Here is a 13,180-nt window from a genome sequence, read left to right on the forward strand (position 1 = left end):
TTTCAGTCTGTTTTATAACCCGTAAAAAAACCCTCACAGGAGCTTTAACTTGAGCTTTGAGTAGAAAACACAGATTACTCACATTTTACTGGCTTTGACTAACAAAACACCCCCTGACAGCACCACACTGTTGTGGCTTGTAATCATCACAATATAATTGACCTGAAAACAGCTGATTATATGAAGGCTAATGAACTACTCTATTAGATAGGAGAGAGTTTCTGGTTTGTATTCCTCAAATTGGGATTTTCTCGGGGTATTGTTGCCAGGACATTGATTCTTGTTGTAGGAGAATTAGTTTTGCCCACTGCTCATAATGTCCTCTATCCTCTTTGTGAAGTCACACATTAAGTTTGTGCTTCTTATTTCTCTCTTGTAAACTCCTCTTATTCTTAAAGCAGGCCATGTCCCCGTTTCTGTGTTTAATATGCTCCATTTCTTTACACGGATTGTTGTTTTTTCTTGCAGGAGGCTCAGAAGGTGAACAACCCGGCCGTCAATCAGGCAGCAGACAGACCGAAGGGTGATGAGAAGGAGGAGGTCCCGGCTAGCGAGGTGGGATGGATGACTTCCGTCAAAGACTGGGCCGGCGTCATGATCTCCGCTCAGACGCTCACAGGCAGAGTTCTGGTAGGTCTCTGCTCTCTAATAGGATATAAACATCTCAAACCTCAAATCCAGGCTCCCATCCATTAGCACTTTTTTTGACACTAATCACTTGCCCAACCCATTCGCCCACAATTAGATTAGTGCAGCAGTTTCCTCAAGCAAACAGACTGCTACTTTCTTTCACACCCAAGTTGGCTTCAGCATTAATCCACTGTTTAATCCACTTCCATGTCCGCATTACCTCACCTGTTTTACACAGGTCCCACTGGAGACATACTGTGGGGCAATTAATTTGATCCCCACAGATGCTAGCGGATGCTCAGTCCTCCCTGAATCTCAGCTGGGTATTTGGCTGGCACTGTACAGTCTTCTTTCTGTTGCGATGACCTATGTGCGGCACGCTGTAACTCACTCCGCTGAGCCTCTGCCAGCTGAACCGATGAGTGTGCGCGTGTGTATTAGTGCGTGCATGTACGCTCATGCTTGTGTGTTTGGGAGATTTATTTGCCAAGTACTGGGGTAGCATATGTGGTGTTTGTGCAGTAGGTAAGAGGCTGTCACTGTGGCTTTTCTTTTGGTATAAATTACAGTCCCTCTTTCCTGTGCTGACCCTCTCTTTAGCTTCATCCCTCAGTCTGGCTCCAGAATCTCTCCTGCACTCTGAGCCAAAATCTGATCCCTCACCAACGATTATGCTCATACATGGAGAGCTTTAATGCTATTCTGCCTCTCCCTGCTTTGATTGAGTTTTCAGATTTGAACAGAAGTTTTCAAACTCTCATGTACTCTCTTTAATAAACAATTAAAATTACCTCTTTTCATACAGTATGATCATGACCATCAGAGTTCTAAACGTAGCCACTTACAGGTGAGAGCTGAATATCGAGTCAGCTTTTTCTAACAATATCTGACCCATGCATTGTTACACAAATTAAGTATAAAGAAACAACCAATCTTGTTGTTGACAATATCATTTTACTATGAAGGTCATGAAGAGTCATCAGTATGAGAGTGAGAGCATTTCAAAATCAGTTTGAAAAATTCCTTACATTACCTTTAATAAAAAAGTTTGTGTCTTGAAGTTCTCTTGTGATTTGATGTTTGTGAGATTCTCTCTCTTTTTAAAGAGCACCTTAAAGTAACTGTTTTTAAAGCCAGGAAGTTCTCCTGGCTACTTAATAAGAACATCAGTTATTTTTATCCAGTGATGATCACAAGGGACATTTTCTAAGATGCTATTTGTAGTCCCAAGCAAACACTGCTTGTAAAAAAAAAGGACCCAGTTTAAAGTTATACAAATACATTACAAACATTTGTTCCATTCTCAGAATGTCTCCTCTGCACAGTGCTACTTAATCATAGAAATGAATAACAGCCTTTATCTGAATATTTTTAATGTGCTCCTCCTCTTAGCTTAGCAAGATGTCAGCCACTTAGCTCCACTGAGCAGCAGACATTAGCTATGACAGCATGCTGTCTTTAACTGCTAGTCTCATTCAATTGGAATTCAGGTTAACCTCATCATTTACATACCATAAATGTAGGGATGTGTTTAAAGCTTATTAGTATACTGTTTTTCAAGCACCTTTGGGGTTTTGAACTTAAACAGTTCAGACAATTACACAATCTGAGAAAGTGTATTCATATCTGTGTATATAAGGTACATGATCATATCAGTGTCTGAATTCTGTGTCATTGTCAGATTATTTTAGTGTTTACATATACAGAATTCTGGTGTCTTTTGGATAACTCCAGGGTTGCATATCAAGTTGTTTTAATATCTGAATTTGGGCTCCTGAAATCGGATACGATGATTACATGCACAACACATATCCAGGAAACTAATTGGCATGTAAACAGAGTTAGTTTCTGCATCGACAGCTCCTCAACAGCAGCTTTAACTTGAAACAGTTTGCCACTGCTGAGAAATAGAGCATACAGATTGTGCCAGAAGATGCACTGAGGGAGTTTACAGGGTTATGCATTGTGTAAGTGAATCCATCACCCTTAAGGATATGAAATTGAAATGAAAACAATCTTTCTATTTTTATTCTTAGTCCTGCCTTGTCTTTGCTTTCGCTTTAGAGTCTTAACTTGCATCAGAGTTTTATCAGCAGTGTTTGAGTCTTGCACAAACATCCTCTGTGCATCTGTGCTCTGAATGGAGCAGTCAGTGGGAGTTAGGAGCTAGATGGATCCAAAGTAAAATACTAACACTGTCATTGTTAATGTTTGCCGGAATGTGACAGTTTCTCCCCGGCCTGGTGAGAATAGTTGCGAGTTGAGACAGAATCAGGGCCTTTCATGGTGAAGGAGATGAAGAATCCTAAAGGGAGCTGTCAATTTACTAAATGAGCCTCTCTTTCATCAGTTCCCCGCTCACACAGCTCGGCTGGCACGGACACAGCTCCCTCTCGCTTTCATCTCCTGCTCTGACTGAGCGCTCCCAATCTGCCCTGTATGTATGCATATACATGTATGTGTGTAAAGGAGAGAGACATAGAGGCAGACGCACTAACAGAGAGACAGACAGGCAGATGGAGAGTTAAACAGACAGTGAGAAATAATGCACCAGTTGCTTTAAAAGGAGTTTTGAGGCGTGGAGATATCCCGGTGTATCACCTACTGCGATTTGTGCTACTTCTGGTGGGGTTGATAATTGTGCCCAGCAGGCTGTGTTTGCTTACGTGCTCAGTCTAATGATATGCAGCACAATATGTACTGATGAGCGCTCGTTGGAGGTGAATGAGCATCTCCTCATGTGGGTGGAATGTGTACATTTGTGGATGCTTGTTTGCTAGTATTTCTCTGCATAAACAGTGTATACATGTTGGCTTGTTTATCCAGGTATGACTCTAAGTATGTGCAAAAAAATATATGTATGCATTTATATGTGTGTGTGTTTATGTGTGTGTGTGTGTGTGGGTGATTTTTTGTAGGACTCTTGCTCACCCATCGCTGCAGATCAAAATTGCAGTGAGTATCCATGTACACAGAACCTGGCCCGTAACCATAGCAACTGCGGTGTAGTGGCGCTCAGTCATCTGACATTAGGGGGGTGTCTGCCTGGGCAGAGCAGAGCAGAAATAACACACAAACACACACGCGCACACACACTACAGGTGGGATTAAAGCTCGATGCAGGCTCCTTTTCTATTCAGGTGGAAAAGCTGAAGCCAAAGCAGATTAAGACAGATAGCCTCTGATAGGCAGGGAGGCAGAGCCCTCCATCCCCGTTCATTTGTCTAGCTTGATGGCTTCACTGCCAGGGAAAGATCAAGTGTACCCCCCAGGCTTATTGAATAACCAGACACATCTAAATCCACCAATAGCAGCAGCTTGGCCCAGGAGTCCCCCATAATTTTTCCCCACCTTGAGCTGAATCACCGACGTGCAGAGAACGAGGCCGGCTTTCTTTGCAGTGCCTGATGTGAGCTTGCCAAACAAGTGACTGAGTGTTTGTAAAAATGGACGACGTGTCACTACCTGTCTTAAAGTACAAAAGTGATGCCAAAATACCCTCCAGCAGTAGACACTGACATTTTGCACTGGTGATGGAGGCAGAGTCTGTACTCTGCAGTGGGTACTGACTGATGGAGCCACTGTATAGATGTCCTGCCCAGAGTTGGATGGCGGTATGATTTCACCTCCTGCAGACCACATGTCAAAGTGTCCACTAGGCAAGACACCAAACCCTAAATTGCTTCTGGTGGCATAGCCAGTAGTGTGTGAATATCCTTTGCCATCAGTGTGTGAATGTGATGTGAATGTGTGAATGTGATGTGAATGTGTGAATGTTCAAAAGAGCTTGAGTGGTCATAAAGACTAGAAAAGAAAAGACTATCTTGCAGAGAACAAAGCCTGCATGTTAGTTGTGACTGATGCGACTTTGCCAAACTGCTTTACTCTGTTGAGAAAGGAATTAAATGAGCCTGCATAACCATTAAGACCATACATGTGCTGCATCTGGCCATTAAAGGAGTCCCATCACGGAGCCAAAGGCTGTCAGAGCAGAAAGCTATTATGGCTCGCATCATTGCTCAGACCACGTAATGACAGTAAACAAAGAGCAGCAGGTGCACTCAGCCACATGTTTATGTGTGTTCGTGAGGATTGATGAGTACATCTTTGTGCCTTATGTGGTTTCCAGAGACAAAGGTGCTGATAATATGTTGTTTCCCCAGACTGGTCGTATGTCAAACTCTCCTGTCTTTATGAGATCATAGCCTCTGTAACCGACATGCATGAGCCACCATCACAAACACACGCACCGCACGCACACACAGGGCCATATATCCAATTTCGATTAGGCCTTGTGTCACCTTGTGTGCCCTATAAAACACCACAGGGAAATGATTGATGCTGGTATGAGCCAGCGTTGCTCCTCTGTGTGGGTCTTGAGCTTTTTGTTTCACCCATCACCTTTACAATATCAGCTTATCAAATATTTATCACTTCATTCTCACATAATCAGCACCCAGTGTACTTTTCAGATGACACATAGCTCAGGGTCAGAAGGAAAGACATGAGGGGTTATGAACTTAAACATAATCGAACACGATCCTCTGCTTGTAATGTAGTCATCAAAAAGTAGCAGCGGTAGCTTTAGTGGGTACAGTTATTATTTAATAGGAGTACAGATACTTGTGCAAAGAAGGGGCGGGTTAAGTAAAAGTACGGATTCAACTTCTTTAGAAAAGTAAAAGGTAATGGCGCGAAAGGTACAAATTAGACTGAAGGACATTTCTACAAGCTGTTTTTGTGCAAAAGTGGCTTTGTCTCGCATAAGGCTTGCAAAAAAAATGGTACCAAAATAATACACTTTGGATTTGCTCAAGTGTGAAAAAAATAAATAAAGATGGGGAATGTCTCGTCCCTCAGAATCTGCTCTGATGTTGTCAGCAGTTTTAGCTTGCATAAATGTATACAGACATCTAACAGTGAAGCTCCCCTCTCTTGTCATGTTTGGTTTTGATGAAACCCTTACCCTGTCTTGTCATGGTAAGTGTATCCTGCAGATGTGCACTGATGGATACAAAAGTTTTAATCTTTAGGTTGAAACAAGTCTTGATGTTGGTGATGCACAATGATTCAAGATATGAATGCAGATAGAGGCTTTTCTGTTAGTCATACACCCTCTCTAAAACCAACTTTTCTGTCCGATGAACAGCAAAATTGCCCTGAAATTTGCCAAAATCGTCATAAGAATATTTAATTACTGGCTGAAGGAACCTATCATGCATCCCCACATAAAGTAAAATAAAATCATCAGGTAAAGAACAGATATCTGCAAAATCTAATTCAATACAACATCAATATTTTTAATTTGTTACTTCCTTACTTTAAGAAAAGAATAAAGAAAACTTGTTTTTTTCTAACAGTACTCTGTTCCAAGTATTTGAAACACGACTTTTGAAGGTCTGTTTCAAAATTGACTTATAGGTGAAGAAGTCGGTGAAGACTTATGCAGAGCAGGAAGCATAAAGCGACAAAGTGCCAGCTGCAGCTTAAGGAGGAAGTGTCTCAGTGAGCCAGCAAGACAGCTGTCCACACAAAGATACTGCTTGTGGACTGTAGGTGAAAGGCAAAGCACCTCTGGTCCTGCAGTGGACGGCTCATCAGTCTCTTGACAAGCGTATCACCCCAGTTGCTTTGTAGAAAGACCTCATTAAGCACTCAAGGGCACACCGTCCAGGGAAATGACTAGCTGGACAGCTGGATATGGGAGCAGGCGGAATTCTTACACTGCATCATAATTGATTCCTACATTCATGCTGCGTTAACAATGTTTGCAATCCCATAATGTCCAAAAGAACCCAGCGAGGATTATAACCTCTGAATGTAGATATATGCCCTATCTCTATGTGCAGTAGATTCACATGGCATGGTGGGTCCAGAAATAGGTCAGCCCTGCCATCTTTCTTAATGGGATCCTTGGTGGCAACCAGGGACCATCTGTTCACATGGCCTGTTCCCTAAACCCTATGGTCACCCTCCACCCACACACTTTATGGCACTCTGCATGTTGACCCCTGTCATCTATGAATACTACACATCTGTCCTTCTCTGCAGCAGCACGTGCATTCTAACTATGATTGTAACAAATCTGGCACACTTGATCACCCAAGAACATGTTTTGCATGTCAGCCTCTGACCGCTAGCACCTTTTGATATCTCCTGATATACCTTTGCTTATCTCACTCCCCTTATTCTCTAGCTTATATGTGAGAACAGTTGCTTACAGTTTGCGTGTCTTGGCAGGACAAAAGGTGAGATTGTACTAAGCGTGTACAGACACCGTGGGTACGCTCCACTGTGTTTCCTTGTGTCCTCAAACTTCCTGTCGGGGAGAAAATAAGTGTGAATGTGTTCTCTCACACCCTCTGCGATTGCCTTCCTGCTCACAACGAGAACAGCTGTCATTCAGTGTTTTATTTCTAAGTACTTTCTATGTCACTGCAGTATGTGTCAAAGCTATAAGAGCACATTTTTGCACAGGCAGTCCTTGGAGGTTGCATATTCGCGTCCACCACAGCCGCCTTTGGGATATGCCAGTGTGTGTTTGCATTCATGAGTTAACCCATGAACTTACATGTGTGCGTCTGAAGCGCCTTGCCTGAGTGCATTCAGTATGTTTCTCCATTCTGTGTGTGTATATGTGTCTTGTGAGCTTGCATAAATGCTCTAATGCATGTCTGTGTCTGTTTAGGCTCGATAATTATGCTTCCCAGTCGTGTGTGTGGAACTAATTCACTGCTGTCAGTAAACTCTGCAGTATGGATACAGCTGTCAAAACTCCTTTATCACGCTCCTGCATGACAATAGCCTCATCCCTCTACATACGAGTAACAGGGAGCATATGTCTCTGTATATACATTCAGTCGGGTAATGTTTCTAGCTCATGATATTGCATGGAGGCTTTTACTACATTATGTTTTATCCATCCATGGGGAGCAGTGAGCATTATAGATATGGCTCAATAAGAAGTCTCTCCAAAAAAAACACATCTACCCATGCACAGACGGGCTCATAAAAGGAAACAGTCTGAACAAAGACTTGGTGATGTGGTTGAAATCATATTTTCAGGTTATACATGTCAAGGGTTGCACTCTTTAAGTGAAAGATTTAAACATGAGTCATCGTCTCACATGTTGTCAGTCAAATCTCTGCACTTTGTCCTCTCATCACATGACCAACTGCTTTTTTATTTTGTGCCAAATTATCCACACAGGTCTCTGTGTCTCCAACGAAAACAGACCTTATGATTAAAACCAATAAAAACACTTTAATCATGAAGCCTTTCATGATTACAAAATAGATGCTTCTCCTATGCTCTATGTGGACATGAGATGCCAGGAACCAAGACCCAAGCTGCCTCTGGATGCTTTCTAGATTGTTTGGAGATTAGGGTCCCTTCAGTGGTTGTTTTTCATAAGGTCTCCTCCACTCTAAAAAGATATAACAGATAATTAAAACAGGTAAAAAAAAGTATATACTGCAGCTTCCTGTCACACGTCTTGGTCTTTTCATGTCTAAGTTGGGGCTTTGGTAAATGTAAGCAAAGCCGCTGCTAATTTTAACCTTCTTTTTTTCCCGTACACCAAGTGAAAAAAAAAAAAAGTTTAATTAGGGTGCTGACTTGACTTGAAACATTTAGAGAGTTGTCAGCTGGAAATGATATAATGAGCTTATGGCAGACTGTGTGTGTTTAATGTGCATCTTAAAGATAAAGTACGAGATCAGCACATTTTGATGCAGGAGTTTGGTGTTGGACAGAAAAAAACAAAAGGAGCTTCCATTCAACCACCAATTCTATTCTGACTGTATAAAAAACTGTCTGGTACAATCCCCGCTGTTAATGTCTTAAGTTCGCATGGTAATATGAGGGATAATGTATGGTGATCAAGCTCACCCTGTCAGAAGTCTTATTTGCACGATCACCTGCTCACTATACATTTTCCCTTACATACTTTATACAAAAAGTAAAGAGTAGCAATTTTCATACAGTACGTTCATGATTCATTTAATTAATAAAAGTTTGTGGGAGGAAAAAAGTACATGATCAAATCGTCATGTTATGAGTGTGATGCTAAAAGTCTAATGGATCGTTACCAAGCCCCGTCTGGCACACATAACAGGCTAAACACACATGCATGCACACACATAGCATACTCACACATTCTCACACACATAGCGTGAGTGTAAAGTACCCAAGTGAGAAATAAACAATCAATAACTGCAGAGACCGTCTCTCCGTGAATCTTCAAACACACTTCACAAAAACAATTTCTCTGTAAATTAATAGCAGTGGAAACAGACTAATGCATCAATTTTCCATTTCTGTTCAGCATTTGATAACTCAACACTTTCCTCTAGCTGTGTGTTCCTCGGTAATGAAACTCAATTTCTGAGTTCTCTTTCCTTAACTTGAACTCATTGCACTCTGGAAGCTCTACACATCCTCCCATTTTCCCTGCTGTTGAGTTTAGCAAGCTGCACCTCCTATTTGTTTTTTTCATTTGCTGTAATTTATCAGTTGAGTCAATAGCAATCGAATTGGCACCGACTTAAATTCTGTGAACGGTGATAAATTATTATTGTTTGTGCTGGAGGGACCACGGGGGACCAGCACTGCAGCAGAGAGAGTGAGATGGAGGGAGCAGACGGAGAGAGATGGGTGTGGTGCCAGCAGGCGACTCTCATACACATGGATATACATGCAGGAAAACAATACAGCACAACAAGGAGGCACTGTGAGGACAACACACAGGAGAGAAGGCTTTTTAAAGAATAAATGACTCCTTTCAAAACCTGAGACAAGAGTAGTTAACAAGTAGACACTTCAAATGAGTATCTTATGGCTTGATTAAGTTGATGTTTTTAGTGACACTGGACACAGTGCAGAGGTTAGCATTGATCTTGCCAGTTAGCTGTTTAATATCCTTGTTTTTGACTTAATTAACTTAACATCTGTTTCATGTATTATCAAGTGAATTTAACCCCAATAATTATGGGGATGGGGATCCCATATAAATCAGGGTGTCAGAATTAAAATTCATCTTAGCACCATATCTGTAGTCATACGCATCATGACGCATCTGTAATAGCTTTCCACTGTGTCCCCTTCTTGTCAGATGTGATGCAATAGAAGAATTATTCCGCTAATGTTGGCAGCTTTTCAGCGGGTGTTTGTGGCTCGTAGCAGTCTTGTGCATTTCGTAGTGAGACACATTTCTCCCGCTCGGCTGCATGTCTCTGTTTAAGATGCTGAAATAAATTGGTTGTGCTGCTGCCTTTAGTTGCAACAGCCTTTGAACAAACTTTGCAGCAGACTGTGGTTTGTTTGAGGTCTGACACCACAAAAACCAAACTGGTCCCAAACGTCTGACGAGACTGCGCCTGTTTTGGAAACAAACTCTTCATTAAGCTGGCAGCAATGTTGTTGTTGTTGTGTGTGGCTCTGTAGGAAGTAAACAAGGGGGAGGGTGTGAACTTCGGGAGCTCGAGTGGAAGTCTAATGGAAAATCTAGATGGTTTTTTTTTAATTGTCCTAAACCATACAGACAAATTCATCACTAATATCAAATTATCGCCGAAGCCTAGAAACAAGAATACACAACACATAATAGAATATTAAAATCTGAAGGAAGTAAAATGATATTAATATATGTCTCTAAATGACAAATCTTCAATAACAATTTAAAACACAAGAGCATCGAGACAGAAGACTAAATGAGGGTCTAGAGGGCTGAGAGGGCCTGAATCCAACTGTTTAGCATTTCTAAACACTATGACCTAAGTCTGGTTTTAATTTAGGTTGAGGACAACCCTGATCAATTGTCGTTTAGACTATCAAGCAAGGGCTGCAGTGAACTCCTTACTTTTAAGCTTTAAAGGTTAGCATATTTGTATATCATCTCCAGAACAGTTGAACAACATCACATTTTTTTTAAAAGAGACCCCAAGGGCAGAATATAATAAACTAAAGAAAATAGGATAAGGCCCAAAACAGAACCTTGAGGGACACCAGAAGTAAGTGGCGCTGACTCAGTGGAATAATCAAGAAGTGACTGGACCCTTGCAACTAATGACTTTCTCATCAGCCTCAGTTGTGGTCAGTGTGATAGAAGCAACCCAGTAGATGCTACCAGACGAAACTGAAAGATGGCAAACATAAAATCTGCATAGTAGCAGGCTGAGCGTGGTATCTCGCTCAAAATAATAATGTGACTTTTTGGATGCCTGTTGTGTATTGTTGTCATAAGAAATACTTTTTCCTTGTTTGCTTTCTTTTAATTTCAGCTTTATTCTAACTGAGTGTAAACCAGAAATGTGGTTACTACAACAAAACAATTCCTACAGCTTTTTCTATTTTTAAACATAGTTAGATAAAGTTACTATGTAAAGACTATAACAAGTTTAAGTGATCTAATTGTAAATCATTTTATGTGACAACTGTTTGCTTGTATATTTTTATTTGTTGCTTTTAGTACCTGATGTAATGCTACACATCACATAAACTGGATGCAGTTTAGATTTCTCACATACCGTGGCAACTGGTCAGCCGTGTGAAGGCAGGCGTGCTGGCGTGGATTATGTGGGCAGCCGCCACATACGAAACTTAAGTCGTGTTCTGAAGGTCGAGGAAGTTTATTGGGAGGAGGGGAGATGTGGGGGAAAGTGGGGATGTCATTGGAGGAAAGACGAGCAACAGGGAGCCCTGCCATCACGCTGCATCGTTTTAGCTGGTAGAAGTTCACACTGCTTCTGCCAACATAGTGCTGCACATCTGAGCATGCATACATAAATACAGACACACTGCCCTGTATCATATTATACTGAAAACATCTCATTTCAAATGCTGTCAAGTAAGAGTAGAAGAGTGCAGACTGTTTGAAACACATTGAGTTACAGTTCCTCAACAGTAAGATAAACATAAATAGGAAGATAAAATAAATTGAGTTTGAACAAAGTACCAGGGTAAGGAACGTATAATTTATTTTATCAGCTATGCAGTAAAAGTGATATATATTTATCTCTTGTTGGATTTAATTGATCAGCATTACTGTGCTTTTAAAATTTGCAGCACACGGGGGAGACTTTTACAGCCCTGGAATGGTTCATCTCACTTTGTCCCCATGAATGATTTTCCCTGCAGCTCCCCTTAAGGCCTGTCATAACTCTGAACCGGTCTGCGGGATGACTCATCATTACTTGTTCTTTTTCTCCCCCATCTATTAACCCATCCATTTACCACCTGGGCCCTTATTGCTCTCCCTTCAGCTTCTCTCTGTCCCTACCTAACTCACCCCACCTTCTCCTGCAAAGGTCAAGAGAGCAGACACAGGAGTGATGTTTCACTTAGCTGGCTGCCCAGCCTTCTCCTTATTAGATCAAAGTCACCTGTGACTTAGCAAGCAATGTGTCTGAGACAGTGTGGCGACAGTGCTTGTTCATTTGTTTCCTTTAGTCTGGGCCTGCAGGAAGAGAGTCAGCACATTCATTCTAAAAATGCTCTCAAATCAAATCATGCCCCTGTAACTGAAATATATGAGGTAAAAAGTTTTAGACTTGTAGTTCATAATTTGTTCCGCCTAGCTATCCTTTGTTGGAACGACTCTGGTGGCATCGCCCTTGGAGTGTGTTGTGAGGAAATCCAAAAACACTTAGCTAATTAAGACAAGCCCACTGTGGCTTTTAAACAAAGACTACGCTATTAGATGATTAAAATATTGCCCTCCTTAAGAGTCAGCATATTCCTTTTTACTTTTTACAGTATGATTATTCATGCTCTGCTGAAACCTAAGGCTGAGGAGCAACAGGGTAGTCAGAAACAAGATGACAGTCAACGTCACTAGTGCTTTAAGCCACATGCTCAAGACAGGCAGACTTGCAGACAGATAGAGGCACGAAATCACAAAGCAAACAGTCAAAAGACAAATACGCAAACAGACGGGCAGAAAATTGCGTGCAGACATTTAGAGACCAAAGTACACCGTCACAGAGGATGCAGACATTCTCTTATTTGTCATTTGGAGCCCCCTGTCACCTCCCAGACAGCGTTCTCTCTCTCTCTAATCTTTGTCATGGATGCCTAGTATGGTCTAAGGGAGGAGGGCTGAGTGACTCAGTGTCTCTCAGATGACGCACACCTAATGGATCAGAACCTGCAGCATCACATTGATTCAGCTGCATCTAAAATGGATGTCGCTGCCAGGTACTTTCCTTAAAGCTTTCCAAAATCAGGATTAGACACAGGGGACACTACCGAGATTATCAAGGAAGGAAAATTCCTTTTGGTTGAAATACTGCTGATGAAACATGTTGTCTTTTAGTTTTCTGCTGATGCAGGAGTGCTTCATTGCAAAGCAAAATAAAGAGAACTGCTGTCTTATTCCTTGTTCCTTCAACACAAATTTAACATCTGTCTAACCACCCAGTCTACGCGTACACTCAAAAAAATAACTCATTGGATGAACTCAATTAAATTCTGGGCAGGATTTCCATCCAATAAATATATGTAGCCCCAACTCAAACTTAGTATATCCATGCAATACAATAAAAATGAATT

The 13,180-nt window shown here is 41.4% G+C and overlaps 1 protein-coding gene across 2 annotated transcripts in view; it reads left to right on the plus strand.

Moving 5' to 3' along the window:
- The window catches only part of kcnma1a (potassium large conductance calcium-activated channel, subfamily M, alpha member 1a), a 180,937-nt gene that overhangs the window by 52,596 nt on the left and 115,161 nt on the right, over positions 1 to 13,180 (plus strand). For both annotated transcript variants that reach the window (XM_034682229.1, XM_034682231.1), the window contains exon 2: positions 469 to 630. In XM_034682229.1, the coding sequence (XP_034538120.1) occupies positions 469 to 630 (162 nt within the window). The remainder of the gene's footprint in view (positions 1 to 468; positions 631 to 13,180) is intronic.

Source organism: Notolabrus celidotus, chromosome 4 (assembly GCF_009762535.1).
Source record: "Notolabrus celidotus isolate fNotCel1 chromosome 4, fNotCel1.pri, whole genome shotgun sequence".
Classification (NCBI taxonomy): Eukaryota; Metazoa; Chordata; class Actinopteri; order Labriformes; family Labridae; genus Notolabrus; species Notolabrus celidotus.